Source organism: Egretta garzetta, unplaced genomic scaffold, assembly GCF_000687185.1.
Source record: "Egretta garzetta isolate BGI_Z169 unplaced genomic scaffold, ASM68718v1 scaffold69, whole genome shotgun sequence".
Classification (NCBI taxonomy): Eukaryota; Metazoa; Chordata; class Aves; order Pelecaniformes; family Ardeidae; genus Egretta; species Egretta garzetta.
The window spans coordinates 650578-665707 of NW_009260790.1; the positions used below are offsets into that span (position 1 = coordinate 650578).

The 15130-nt window shown below is 39.1% G+C and overlaps 1 protein-coding gene across 1 annotated transcript in view; it reads left to right on the forward strand.

Annotated features, from left to right (window-relative positions):
* Positions 1–15130, forward strand: part of PEX14 (peroxisomal biogenesis factor 14) — a 71658-nt gene that overhangs the window by 21642 nt on the left and 34886 nt on the right. Inside the window, exon 3 of the mRNA XM_035901926.1 lies at positions 7949–8033. Within this exon, the coding sequence (XP_035757819.1) occupies positions 7949–8033 (85 nt within the window). The remainder of the gene's footprint in view (positions 1–7948; positions 8034–15130) is intronic.

Consider the following 15130-nt stretch of genomic DNA (forward strand, 5'->3'; position numbering starts at 1 on the left):
AAGGATCTAAGTAAGTCTGAACAATGATCCTGTTCTGGTGCATCTCTGATTGATTTAGCCTTCTGGAGTCTACCATTCAATAGCGATTTTAAGTACTCAGGCACAATTGTTAGATGTGACATGGACTTCCTGTCCTTACGTCATCTTCTAGCTCCCCAGCATGTGAATGAACCTCCAGCAGTCTTTGCCTGCCCTGTAGTTAAAAGAATGAAAATATATTCATTTACAGCTTCATTGTTTTTTACGTTCTGCACATGTGAAGACAATAGGGTAAAAGAGATTTCTTCCAAAAGCTGTTGTATTTGAACTCTTTAGTAATGGCAATATGGAGAGAGGAGTGAAAAAGGTAAAGAGTTGGAGGTGCTGCCATCCACTCCCCTGAAAGCTGTATCATGCATTTGTTTTAGTTGTGGAGCCATGGAATGATCTTAGTTCTGCTGTAGTGAGCATCTTGGACACTGAGTCATTACATTCCTTTGGCGTGATTCAGCTCAACAGCTTGACACTTGCATTAATTTTGTAGCACAGAGCCTCAGTGATCCCTAAGCTTCCTTCTGTAAGAACGGAGAAGTGAGATGTGTAAGTTGGGTACTGTCATGAAAAGTTATAAAAATCAGATTGTCTTCAGTAAGTTTTGACCTTTCACCTCTCTGGCACCTTTCTTGGGTCCTGTTGAATGAGTTTGTTAACCTTATAATGGCACGCTGGCTTCATCCACACTTGGAAGCTAGGTACCTTACCTACTTGCACAAGACGCTGACCTTCTAGTCCATATGTTCTCCACGATGACCCAGTACATTTGGCACTGAGGTTATTGTCATTTGTAAGTAAACAGAACTTCAAATAATTTGCTGCCAGTTGGATTGGAAGCATTATTCCTCCCCCTCCCACCGGCATCCCTCCCACCTTGTTGATCTTGCTGCAATACCTTCTTTGGTGGTACTGGTGATTATAGGAAGCTTGCAACTTAAGCTTAGGCAGAGTACAAAAAGGGGATTTTTAAAGTTTATTTTTCCTCTGAAAGTGCATTTATATCTTTCCTTTTCAATAAAAAGTGAAAATGTTTGAACTCTAGAAAAAAGTCATGTTACTCATTGGTTAAAATTTATTATGGCTACATTATCAGTTTAATACATTTAGTTTGCTCTTCTGCTCATATTTCTTATAAGATGTTTTTTCCAGCATTTATCACTTCCCCGTAACAGTTTATATTGTGTTAAACCTGATGTTACGAAGTCTCATTTGGAGGTGTATTTCTTTCTGAAATAAAAAAACACAAAGCATGTTTTCTGTGTTTATAAAAATAGTTACTGTACATTTCTTTTAAAGCATGTGTAAATTTCTTGTTCTTTTTAGTTTTATGTGTGTGATATTATTCCTCTTAAAAAGAGAGGAATTTTGTCAAGATGTCCACTATGTTTTAAACCAAATCAGAAAAAACTGAAGATGGCAGAGATATTTCACTTTGAAAGGTGACTACTACACAGACGAAGTTGCTACTTTTCATAAGGGCTTTTACTCCATATATCAATGTGTTTTAAGAGAGACTTGGGTCAATAATACCATGCTTTAGAATTCCCTAAATACATATTTACACAATAGACCTTAAAATATATTAGTCTATCATGTCAGCTCCTGTACACTTCTATCAGGGATGTTTTATGTCCTTAACATATGATACAATAAAACTTCATTTTATATAGCATTTTTCATACAAATTGTATCCTAGAATGTGTTGTGGGGTTAAATAAGACTTTCACAAGGTTAAAATTAAAAAAAGCTGAAGAGTGCAGGAAAATTAAGGGGTTTGCATAGGAAATATTTATTTAACTGAACAATGGGAATTTGAATGGAGAGGCCACCGAGCTAAGAGAGCCTGTGAGTCTGACTTGAGCTGCAGATCAGGATCCCTGGAAATGGTACGGTTACGTGAGGAAAGACTGGTTCTGTGTGAATGAAGAGGGTGGAAAGGTCACCCCTTGGTGAACAGCTGGGGGAAGTGTGAAGTGGCTCCTGGAACAAAGAAGTTGAGGATAGGGACTGTGTGGAGTCACCTCTTTGTAGTGAGAATAGGGGAAGAAACGAGGGGAAAGTGTGTTGAAGGGAAAGAAGGCATCTGAAAGCCGCCTCTGTAGCTAAACTGCTGGGTGACATTGATGGGGATAGGATAGCAGCCTACACCGAAGATTTTTCAGCATCTTCATTTCTGCTCATGCCAGGATGCCTAGGGAGTGGCAGGGGTCCTGGCTCCGTGGAGGCTGTCCCTGGAACTAAGTAGGCACAACAAGATGACACAAAGACAGCTCAGCTTGGATTTTTTCTGGCTTTTATCAAATTTTTTTTTTTTTTTGGTCACCCTATTAATGTAAATTAAGTAAGGCTTTTTTGTATGTGATAATTATAGATAAATGTATTTAAAGTAGATCTGGATTTTGTAGTCCTCAGGAAAAAGAGGAAGAGTAATTTTTTCCCCCCATCCCTGTCATGTGTTCATTTTAATGAGCAATTTTAAAAAATTGAAAATAAAAGAGGAAAATGAATAGGTGTTGAACCAGCCTGTGATATGTAAATGCCAACTAGTAATTACCTAAAACCTCAATTTTCTTTCTGTTTCATCTTGCAAAACATTTCATTTCCACTGAGTGAAAACACTTAATTTGGCCGGCGCTTTTCCTCGGAGTGCTGCGCGGAGATTCACCTGCCCCCAGCCCGCACCCCGCCTGCCTTCGGGAGCCTCCTTCCTTCCAGTACTAGTGAAACCGAGTGATAAATACAGGGCTGGCATTGCTGCTCTTGCCTTTCCTCTGGCTGCTGTTACGTTGATGATTTTGAGTCAGATTTCATTCACAGAACTCTCAGCTGTCTTGAGTTTCCGGGCACCTGGGATTTTTCCTTTTTAGCTTGTATTACCATTTTTTGCTTACTGTTCTGTATTCTTTTAGTTCTGGGTTCCTAATCTCAGGTACGGTTTGAAGCTTCTTTCTTTCTTGCCTTTGTTCTTACCTGGTTCTGACTCCTGTGAATCCTGCTTTAAATTGGTTTTTTTTTTTCTGTGCTCTGTTTTACATGAAGGTTTTTTTACTGTTGTTACTGCATTTTTAAACTTTTCTCAATAGGACTTAGAGATCAGCCAAACCTTGTAGGTTTCTAGGTTCTCTCACAACAGAAATAATACCTGGGGTTCTGCATGGTTTAATAAAAATTTAAATGAAATCATTGGAGCTTTAAAGTGTTTCCACCGACCTGCAGATATTTTCTTTAGAAATAACAAGCAGTTTCTGTGAAATACGAATTTCACAGGAATTCTGGGGCCTAGAACACTGAATTGGGAAAAGGTTTATCCTGGGAGAAGGAAGCTTGTGTTGGAGAACATTGTGTATGTAGTGTCCCAGGACCCCGACTCTGAGAGCGCTCTGCCTGGAATCTCCAGGAGCAGTGCCTCTTTAGTGAGATATATGGCTTCATAATTAGCCCCTTGCATTTTTTCACGAGTGCTAGCATCAGCGTTCTATGATGTGTTTCCCTGATTAACAGCTGCTTTGCAACTATTTCCGTGTGCCACCGATAACCATATTTGTCAAGTCAGTCCTGGCAGAGCGCTGATTTCTTACTAAAATGCAGCATTTCTGTTTGAAGGGGTTTTCTTGTTCATTGCAGTGCCAGGCTTTTAAGTCAGCCCTTGTTAAAACGTAAGTTGGCTTTAGCCTGATGCTTGTTAACAGGATCCTGGGTATCTCCTTTAGAGTAGGAGTGCAGAAACCTTTCACAGACAATTTAATCTTCTGAGCCTTGCAAACATACAGCCGTACACTGAGGGGGTGTTGCTGTAGGCTAATATATTGATCAGTTCCATTTGCCCTATAGCTGTGGCCTTCTGCTCTGGCTGAAATAGGTTGAGTGTGTGTTGATACTGCCATATTATTATTTTTTAATACACTGGGAAAAAATTAATTCCAACTTCTTTTACATACGTCATGTATATTGCCAGTGTTGATTGCTTCCGCACATGTAATGTAAACTGTCTGTGCATAGTTCATGGCCTGTGCCGCCTCTGCTTAATGAAAAGAAGTGTTGCATTTAAACAGATACAGATCCACTCAGAAAGACAAAATACCATCCCTTGCAACGTATAATTCAGACCCAACCTTTACATCACAGGTCATCTCAAAGTCTCAGTCTATCAACAAATGCTGTTTAGTAATAACTTACAGAGGGTTCCCAGTATTAGGAAATCTATTAGAGTTCTTACGGGCTGCGCTCCTGGTAGCTTTTGATTCTGTTTTCCACGTGGAACTCTGTTACTGAATCCTGTGGAACTTTTATTGATGAAGGTGATATTCTTTTACATTTTTGTTAATCAGTTGTTGGGGGGGGGAGGTGGTAGAAGCTGGGTATTTGCCACAGTATTTTAAATTTCATAGTTTACTTTTCTAATGCTAGTAACTGATAAAGAAGCTTAGATTGCTTCATTGGAAACCCTGCAGCTTTGAGCATAATAAGAAAATAAGGCTGTCTTTACCTTCCCCGTTAACGCAAAAGGGAGGGAAATTGGGAATGAGGGACCTTGGCTGTAATGTCAAAGTGCTGTGCTTTGGCCCAGAATTTCACCAGCCTGCTGCACTCCCACAACATCTGCAATAAAGTTCCTGTCTCCGTTTTATATCTTTGACATTGAAGCAGAATATTTGGCCTGAATTTATGTAATTTGGCCAGACACAAATATAATCCATGAATAGTTACCTTCATCTTCTAATTAGAAAATCAAACTGTAGGACCACCTCCCCTCCTGCCCCCCCAGTCAGAAAACTGCAGGAGAAGTGGTGGTAGGATAGCAAGTTTATGGAATTGACTTGCTTTTAAGAGCCAAAACCACTGTCTTTCATTAAGAGAAATATGTACCTGATCCACTAGATAAAACTAGTTTGTTGGCCAGTGTGTGCTGGCAATCTAAAAATCCGAGTAGTGATACAATGCACATTATTTGACAGTGTCCTAATACTATAAAAATTTGGAGAAGTGTTACAAACGATACAGAAATAGTATGGAACAATGTTACCAGCTGAGTCAGAGTGCTATTTGCTGCATGATTTTTTTTGGCTATACACATGACTGCAAAGTCTTCTCATCTTCCTCCTCCTTTTTCTGTTGTTTAAATTATGGATTGCAGTTGCCCTTGTTTGTGCAAAGAAAATGATCCATAGAAGGTAGGAAAGTTCTTGTGTATGTTTGTTGAAAATATTGGCATTTTGACATGGCCAAAATTGCTTCGTAAGTTGCTCGTGTATACAAGGTGAATTATAAAAATGAGGAAGTTTCAGCTCAGCCTCTAGGAGGAATGTTCAGAGGTAAATGCAAACAAATAAGAGAAACATGGGATTATTGGGAGGGGGAATACATGTCCAGGATTCCTTTTCTATTAAGTTTGTTGATGCTTGCAATTTTATTTTGTTTTAAGATTAAAAACTTTGTGAATAATGGAGGAAGTGATGCAGGGAAGAGATAAAATGGAAGTTTATTCTGGAATGAAATTTACTACTGAAATGTTTACATTTTTACAGGGCGAAAGTTAAGTTTTAATAAAGAGTTAGAATCAATAAAACGCTCACATGGTTGTGATTGAAATAGCACAATGAAAAATACTGCTTATTTCTTACAGGTTTTTTTAATGCTTAAAACCTGATAATTAAATATGAGAGCCTGCAGAATTTCAGGTCTGCAGGCCTTTTGTGTCTGTGTCTCTAGCTCACTAAGTGTGGGAGGGAGTGTTGAGGAGTTTCTGAAGAAACAAACAAGTAATTATTGTTAGAAGGAAAGTGGTTTTGATATGTTCACATATCTGTTGGTCTGCTCATTTGGGCATCTTTCTTATTCAGCATATTATCTTAAGGTTATTAGTTTGGGCGCTTTATATTTCTGCATCTGGCATAGCAATATCAGCACAGTTTAAATCTGTGATTTGCCTGTCACCTGCATTTCAGCTGGAGACAGATCAAGTGCACATAAATGAAACCGAAGTGTACTTTATGTGGGGTATTTTGCTGTAGTATTTTATGGTTCAAAATTACTGAATGTAAACTTAAGGGAAAAAATGCAGGAAAATAAGAAAAGGAAAAGAATTAAAAATACCCCATTCATTTTATCCTCCCAACTTTGAAGTGTGCTGGGACTTTGTCAAATTCCCGTTAAAATAAATATGTCAATTTCATCTCGCTCCCAAATTCATTTATCATGCTTTTTTAAAAGGTGTTTTCTGCTTTACCTGATGTTTAAATTGGATTCGCTCGTTTATGCTGTTCTTTGCTGTATCCCCCATGTTTTTCTTAAATGAATTAGTAATGACAGCGTACTCCATCATACCCTCTCTACAGCCACTTTAAGGGAAGCCTGGTGATCTAAACCTTTTAACCTATTAAAGATGATTTTCCCCAATTGAATCAGACCCACCACAGGTGTAATAACTAATCATTTAAACTACACCTGCTATTATGTATTTTTAAGCCATTATGCGTGTTGGATAGATGATAATTCATGTTTATTGCATTGTCCAATGGATCCGTTTTGCCTACACTAGCCTGATTAATGTATTTAAAGAAATAAGAGATGCAATTTAAAAGAAAAAAAACATTGATGGAATGCACTGAGGAGTACATTGAAAGTGCCATTAAACCCATCAGAACTTTGCTCTCTGACCAGAAATGCATATTCGAAGGGTTTGATTCAAACACAAAGTGAAACTTAGTGATTTCAGTAGTGATGCTATTTTTTTTTCTCCTTTTTCTGCTGTGAAAAGTTCTGAAAACCTTTTTGGAACTGAATTCTAGAAACAATATTTTAAGATAAACTCTTCCAGACCTACCTAACATAGGTCTAGTATGTACCACCATCTTAGGAGAAGGTTCATGCCACTGTTTGGGGAGAAAAACCTCCTCTCTGCATATGTGTGGTTATTTTTGGCTCTAGAGGAAGTAATTTCTTCCACTAGTTCACGTGGATGTGTCCATCTCCTAAGTGCTGTTAACTTCAGGCAAATTATTCCCCCTGATGCCACAATCAGCACAGATGTCTTTGCATACAAGTAAAGTGAATCAGCTGTTTTTCACTGGTGCAGCGACACGTAATGATGTGTGTAATAGTATAGGAGAGCATGTGGAAAGTTGACCTACCATATGAAGAAAAAAATCAAATACCTTTCATTGGCACTAAATGGAGTATTATCCCATACTTTATCCTTTGTTTGAATAAGTGGTTTGTTTTAGGTGCTATGCCACCTTAAAGAAGGACACAGAAGTCAGTCTTTAGACAAAAGTAATCTGTGATTTCGGCTGGTGTGGAACATAAATTTAATGACTCGCCTACCTATTTATGTCATGAAAAGTGACTTTTTTGATATTTTTGTTATGTGATCCAAAGCATGTGAAGTTGCTTCTTTTCCAGTCATGACAAGCTGAGGTTTATTTATTGCTTTCAGTAAATTAGAATGATGGCAGAAAAGACCTTAATCTCTTAGAATTTGCAGGGAGCTTTAAGTTGGATAGAAAGGAAGCAATCTTACTAGTAAGCCTACTGTTAATTACATGCATTGTCTCAAGGTTGCCCTCAACTATAGGAGCCAACCTAGGTGAGAAGATCACCATATAAATGACAGAAACCCCTAAGAATCTTAATGGAGTTTTTTGTACAGGTTGAGCTGCTCCAAGGGTAATTCAACAAGAAACTTCTAGGTTGAAATACCATAATTGTGCTGTCTGATCAGAGTTGAGCCACAAACTCTGATGCTCGTTGAACCATTTCTGAAAGTTGGATTGGTGTCAGCTCCAGACCGTCTCCGTGTGTTGGATGTGATGCCTTGCTTTGCAGTGCAGAATGCACAATGTAAAATAGGAATTTGACCATTCCTAACTTGGATCTTTTCTCTCTTCTATTTCTCCAATCCTCCTATCCTCATCAGATTGTGACAGCAGTGAAGTTTTTACAGAATCCACGAGTCCGCCAAAGTCCTCTTGCAACCAGAAGAGCGTTTCTGAAGAAGAAAGGTATGGACTCTTAAGTTTGTGGTTTCAGTGATAATGAGGGAGCTTGAGTTAGCATAAAGCCAAAATGTGTTGCTGTGGGAAATTAGATGTTAAGACCAAAGCAAGTAGTCTGTCTCAAAAAAAGATTTGAAGTTTGTAAGAAATATCAGTCTCTTTTCTTCCAAACTGACTAGAGCAATCTTGGTGCCAGATGTGGAATTTTAGAATACAGACGACACATTAGAAGTTTTGGGGTTAACCATTAGCAGATAATTTCTGAAATGAGGACAGTTTAGAGTTGCGGACTTGTTGGTCAGTTCTAACCTTAGTGACATTGGCTTTAGAATGACCAGCTTCTAGGTGAAAAGGTCGAAATGTTTCTGAAGAGAGCCAGAGAGGAATGAAGGGCGAAGGACTTGGTGAAAGTAAACAAGGTCAGGTTAAGGTCAAGCTTGGGGTCAGCCTGACTTTCGGGCTGAAATGGTAAACTACTGACTGAGTGTAGCCCTTTTCTATAGCAGGGATAGAACAGATCCTGACAAATCCTATATCGTCTTAGACAGATGGAACATACTTTGGCCATTGCCTACTGGAAATTTATTTTGCTTTCTGACTCATAGCAGAACTGTCTTTTGTTCTTTTATTTCTCTTTAGAGTTTTTAGTCCACAACTTACAGTGCATTTCAGGTGAAGTTCACTCCATATTATGCTACCCTCCTGGGACCACATTGCTTGGATCCTTACCGCAAGATGTAAATAATAAGGACAGTCTTGTCTTGGAGTTAATTACATGCACTGTGGAGCACTTTAAGCAGCTGGAATGATACTGAAAATACAAACTCTGAACTTTAGAGGGGAGTGACCCACTTATACATTGAAGTTATAAGTACTTCAGGGTACATCAAATTCTATAGCTAAATATCTTGAGTTTTGAACAATAGAGAAGCCTGTGAAATAGATATTCTTCTGCTTGGGGTTATGAACTGTTTATTGAGATGCCTGAGATGGAGAGTTCAAGTGCATGCGCCACTTTGCTCATCTTGAATAGCGAAGAACGTAGAAGGGAACGGCAGTCTTGTATTTTAGCAATGATGTCATGACAAGTAGTTGATGGTACATCATTTTGAGTGTGATCCTCTCACTGCTTGTCCTACTGCCAGTTAGAGAAGATTCCAATCACATAGGTATGTTGCTTGCCTTGCCGTGCCATCAGGATGGCATTAAAATTTGGAGCCTGTTGGCCGCTGTGCTCCATGAGTTTTTCCTTGAAATATGTGGACCTACGGGGAGTAATTAATCATAAAAGCTTGGGGATTTCAACTCTATCATCGAAGCAATGAAGCAAGGGAAAGCTGAGCCTAAAAGCTGTGCTGATTACCCGGGGTAACCTGATACAAAATCTATTGTTGCCGAGAGATCCTTAGCCCCCAGTATATCGTGCAATATTATAACTGCCTGATCTTATTCTGTGCTGACAATGACCAGTTATTCCTCATTTTCTCTCTCAACACAGCTGGGTTAGAATTTCATTTGCAGAAGGTATTTAGAGCAATTTAGAGACAAATGTCTCTGGTGTTTGCTCTGCACTTCCCCACCGCAGGCTTCTCTGAACAGTTTTTAGTATCAGGAGCTCCATCTAATCTGTTTAATTTTAATAAATCCCTGACTGGGAGAAGAGGAAGGGTGGGGAGATGGAGGCACAGAGAAACTGTGGCCCAACTAATACTTCTTATGAATTACTTGGCTAATAATTACTAAAGAGCAGAAATGGTTTGGTAGAGCTGTTTGTTCCTGTTTGTTAATTAGCCCTCCTTCCCTTTGTGCTAATTGTTTGTTTGAAAACTTAACAGTAGGAGATAGGAAGAGGCAGGGTCCAGTAGTGCCTGCACCCAGCAGTCACTGGAAATATGTCCATATGGAATCTGACCACTGAGCTTACAACATGACCTCTGTTCAGTCCTTGAGAGCAGAAGGTATGTACTGTCATGGTACCTATGTGCTCTAGCAGATGGAGGCAATTATTCTTGAAACATAGATGTTGTGGCTACTTTAGTCCTGAGTAAATGAGGGGTTACACGGTTTAGTAGGCTGTTCCCCCTATTCTCTGATGTCCTGTCATTGTCGTCCCAATGATAATGTTTATCCCCATTTTACAGATAGTTTGGCTGTCTGGTAGAGAAGTCCTCACTGCCAGTAAAAAAGGATTTTCTGTAGAGAAACAATTTCAGTTACAAGAGTCTCTTTAAAAATTATTTTTGTAGGAAACAATGCAGAGTTACCTTGTATTTTTTTCACAGCTCATCTGATCAAAGTTTCTTCAGGCAGAAATTACAGTAGACGACCTTTTTATGGACCCCAGAAGTCGTTCAGTGGAAGGGAGTTTTCATATCTATAGATAATTGTACACCATGTATGAACTTGTCTTTTGTAGTTGCTTTTGTGGAACTGTACAGGAGAGGTCTATGACTCCCCACGGTCTGGTTAAAAACTCCTGCAGTAGAGAGAATGGTGCTGGATCACCTCGTGTCCATGAAGGTGGAAGAAAAAGTCTTTGTGCCCTACCCCTGCAGGAGCCTTCCACTACCCCAGCTGTAGGGACAGGATTGGAGCGTTAGCTGTGGGTGAGCTTTTAGGTCCTGCAATCCCCACTTTGCCTAAGAAATTTCACTTCTGAGATTCGCAGAGATTATTCCATCTTGGATTATAAGTTTTTCTTCTTTTTTATAAAAGTCTCCTTCCAAAAAAAGGCCAATCAAAAGTGATTTCCTTTTAATATTAATTAATATTCAATATAGGAACTGGGTTTTGTTTAAAGCATTTCAGTGCAGTGAGACATGAAAGTTTCTTCAGGATCACCAGCTGGACTGGGTTTGATTTCTTGTGGAACAGTAGTTGCAGAGGCTGCGAGTAGGCTTTCCTGGTTACTCGCAGGTCAGGGGTTTGCTGAACTGGGCTCTCTGGAACATGGGATGATAGTGTTGATGACAGTTGGGAGAGTGAGGGTGTCCTGGATTTGTAAAAGGTCTTTCAAAAGTTGGATGAGATTTCTCTGTTGTCTTAAGCACTTTTAAACTCCCAAATACAGAGGCATTAATGAGAAACATGAAGTTATTAGAATCATTTATCATTTTCTTTGAAGCTTACACTGGCATTTTGTGTAATTTATGACATTTCCTCCTTTTTATCATGAACTTCTTCAGATGAAGGGAAAAACAGCTGTTTCCCCTCAGAGTATCTGAAAGAAAAGAAAGGAAAAAAAGATGCTGTTTGTTTTTTGTCCAACTCGCTGATTCTGCTGATGACATGCCACAGAATCAGCGGCGCCTTGGGAGTAATTAGACAGCATGTGGGGTTTAAACCCTTGTGGAAATGTGTCTGTCATCTAACTGTTGTGCCTCAGATGTCCTGTACTGCTCAGTTACCCATCCGGTAACTCATGTGGCTTGTTAATTTTGTCTACTCTGAATCTGTAACTTCTGGCAAGATAGAAAAAGGGGCTGGAAGTGCACTATGCATGTGGAGCTCTATTTTTCAGGGTGCTAGTCTTCTGAGGCAGGGAAGGGAAAAACTGCTAGGTTACAGACATTGTGTAATCCTGGATGAAAAACTTCTTTCTTAGTTGCTTGTTCTCTTCATCTGTAAAATGAGTACAGTAATGCCTTCCCAGAGTGGGATTGTGGGAACAGACAAAAGCATCTGAGGGGCTCAGAAATTATAGTGGTGGGAGAATGGAAGTGCATTAAGGCAAGTAAATGTATAATTGTTGAGTTATATTGGGAAAATGTCCACCCAGAAGGTTGGACAGTCTTCAGAAGATATGCTACCTGGATTGGTCTTTTGTATATGCGTGTAACATAATGCACTGCATAAGCAGTCGCACTCTTGCTTGGTGAGATGAGTTGGAGGTTGTTGGAATCATGGTCTTTTACATGTCGTATCTACTAATCTGTTTCATTACTTGGGCTGTTAGGAAGTGAGTTACTACACAAAGTTTTCCTGTAGGTCTTGCACAGGTTTTTTGTGGTGCATCGGAGTTCCAGAAAATTTTGCCAGTGTCAAGAAGCCAGGCTGTGGTGATTTCTGAAGAGATGAATAAATTATTTACATGCTTCTTCCCAGTCAGAGCTCAAAGACACTTGATTCCTTGGAAACAAATGCTGTCAGCCCCAGAATCTCAAGTAGAAAACCCCTAATTTTCTTCCTTTTTCTGTAGTCTGCATTCTTTGAAGTTGAACCCCTGTCTTTCCTTCTTTGCCAAAGAAACCCAAGTGGATCACCTTGAGGACCTGAGAGAAGGGGCACAGCCCACTGCTGGAGGGCTTTAAAGGAAGTAAATTCTTCAGCAGATTTCAATTTAACCCTCTTTTATTACTTTTCTTTTTTATAATTTAAGTCCATTTCATGAGGCAGTTTGCATGTCCTTGAATGGAATCTCGTTACCATGAAAGGTTTTTAGCATTGATTTCATAACAGTCTTAATTTAATAGCGCCGTCATTACGGAGAGGCCCGGAGAGTGAGGCCCTAGCTTTCCAGGTCACTGACCTTTTAATTACAAACCTTGTTCTGATGGCCAGGTTATCGACTGGACAGCTCCCAACTCCTGCCCCCAGCATGAAGATGAAAATAACTGCCTTTCCTCCCCCACTTCCAGAAAAGGGAGGAAAAGAAAAGTAACCTCTTGTGTTTCCAGAATTAATTTTCTCCTTCAGCTTTACTTTGTAATTAAATCTTTTAACATCTCTCAGCGAAGCTCAAATAGTTGTTACAAAGCTTTTCCTTGAGAAGAAAATACAGTGCAAGCCAATAGAGTCCAGTGACAACATGTACAAAAAAATATAGTTTAGTAGCCTGTGCTGTCAAAATGCCTGTTTGGGCCAAACTGCTGTGGCCCTCCAAACCTTACGCTTTTCTAGAAATGACCATGTTTGATACAAGAATATGTGATTAGGCCGTAAGTGTAGACTATTCTAGGAATGCTAGATGACTTACCCTTCTCTTCAAATGTGCTGACAGAATATGGATTGAAGAGATGGTGAAGAAAAGGAATGAAGACTTAACTTCACTGCACAACTAATTGTGTGAGTGAGCGCTTGTCCTGTTTTGTACTTGCAGATTGGGTAACTTGTTCTTTAGCCGTCTATTAAGTATTTTGTGCCAATGCTTGCACAGATCTCATCACTTCCACTTGCAAAGCTGCAAGTGAGACCTGGAATTCAGATACTGATAACAAAAATTTATTGCAAGAATATGCTTAGTGTATTAAGCATCTAGAACAAATTAACGCACAATATGAGAAAGTTCACTAGCATAGGTAGAATCAGGGGGTGTGTGCTTTCTGGTTATTAAAGAAGTTTGGGACAAGTGTTCAAGTAGCATAAAGTAAGCCTAACAGCTTGTGTAGACTTACAGAAATGACTGTACAGGTTAAACGGAAGTCAGTGCATTCTACATTTTCATAATGCTTTTCATTTGAGGATCTTGGAGCACATTGTACACATTAACCATTGCAACTTTGCAGCTATTTGCATGGAGCACATATGATGGTGTGTATAGGGTTATCTAATCTCACTGTGCTTAACATCACTACCTGGTTTTTAGGAGAGGAAATGAAGAATACTTTATCTAAGCGATCTTGCAGAGGGACCTTTAGGGATAGAGAATGTAATTACTGGGTAAAAAATTTACTAAGATTCTTGAAAAGCACTATGGGATATTTAATTACTAAAGATGCTTAGGTCTCTGTTTATGACTTTGAAAGACAGCTAATGTCCCTTATAATATTTTGCTTAGTTTAAAGAAAAATATGTCCTACACCTGTTCATGCGTTGTTCTTTAGGTGCCTCCCATCCAAGCTTTGGGTCAATACAACCCTGCATAAATGGGGAAATCTGGTTACCTCCCAAGGAACTTATTAGGGACCCGAAGAATGAGGAGTGAGAGAATGAATGCTTTCACTGCTAACAAACTCACAACAGTTCCTATCTGAATCAGCATTATCTGTAGTCACATCTGGTTTTGGCACTCTGCTGTGTTTGCCCAGTGCTGACAATGTTCAATATACAGGGAAGATTTCCACTTCTGGAGTCTCATAATCCAGAATAGATGTGCTCACGATCCAGAAATTAGTTCCACAGTTCTGTATTTTGTATTAGTTGCCTTCTTTTTTCTTCCTGAAAATGATTGAGAATCTCTATCCATCTGCTGTGAAGGAGATGTCTCCCTGTCCTGCCAGTCTTCCATCTGCATATCTGTCACTTGCTGTTCAGCACCAGCCTATTCATCATGATGACTCTTTTCCCCCATCAATTTTACCACTGTTTGTACTATCTGAACTTGTCATGAACTTTACAGATTTTCTTGGCTGTTTTGGCAAGAAGAGACCTGCAGCAGTAGTGCTAACAAAATGTGATAAACTGATCAACCTTAGGACATCTTGGAAAATGAGATACGGCTATTCTTTGGAGTTGTTAGGATTTTCAATCTTCATAGCTGATAAAAGCCTTCACTATCATTCCTCAAGATTTGGAAGGAAGTTGGGAAAAAGTAATCTATTTAGTCGCTATCCATATGGAGAAATCAGTTCATATCTCATCTTTGACTCTTGCCCCAGCCATCAGTGATTCAGGAGAGGGCAGAAAAACACCTGACAGTTTAGACATAACTAGCCGTATGATGCTATGCACAAAGGCAGGCAGTCCTTTCTGTTTGCTACCTTTTAATGTTTATAATAGCCAGATGATTAAGAAAAGTGTGTGTGTGTTTCATAGAAACTGTAGTTACTTTCAAGTGAATTTGTTACTTTAGAAGAATGTTGTACTCAGTGCACATTTCATTGTTTTATAACAAATGGTTTTTATAGCTCAATGGTGTCTAGAAACTAGGTTGAACAATACGTTTCTATCCCACTGGAATTTCTGAGGTTTGGAAATTTGTTTTTCTATTAAATAGGGATTAACATTTAAAATCACAGAGGGGTTTTTTTTTAAAAAACGAAATATTATAGACCTGTCAGATCACTCTGTATTGATTAGAATGGAATCTTTAATATTGTAACTGATAATAAAAGAGATTGATAGAATAATATGTACCATAATACTACAGTGAAAATATTTGGAAA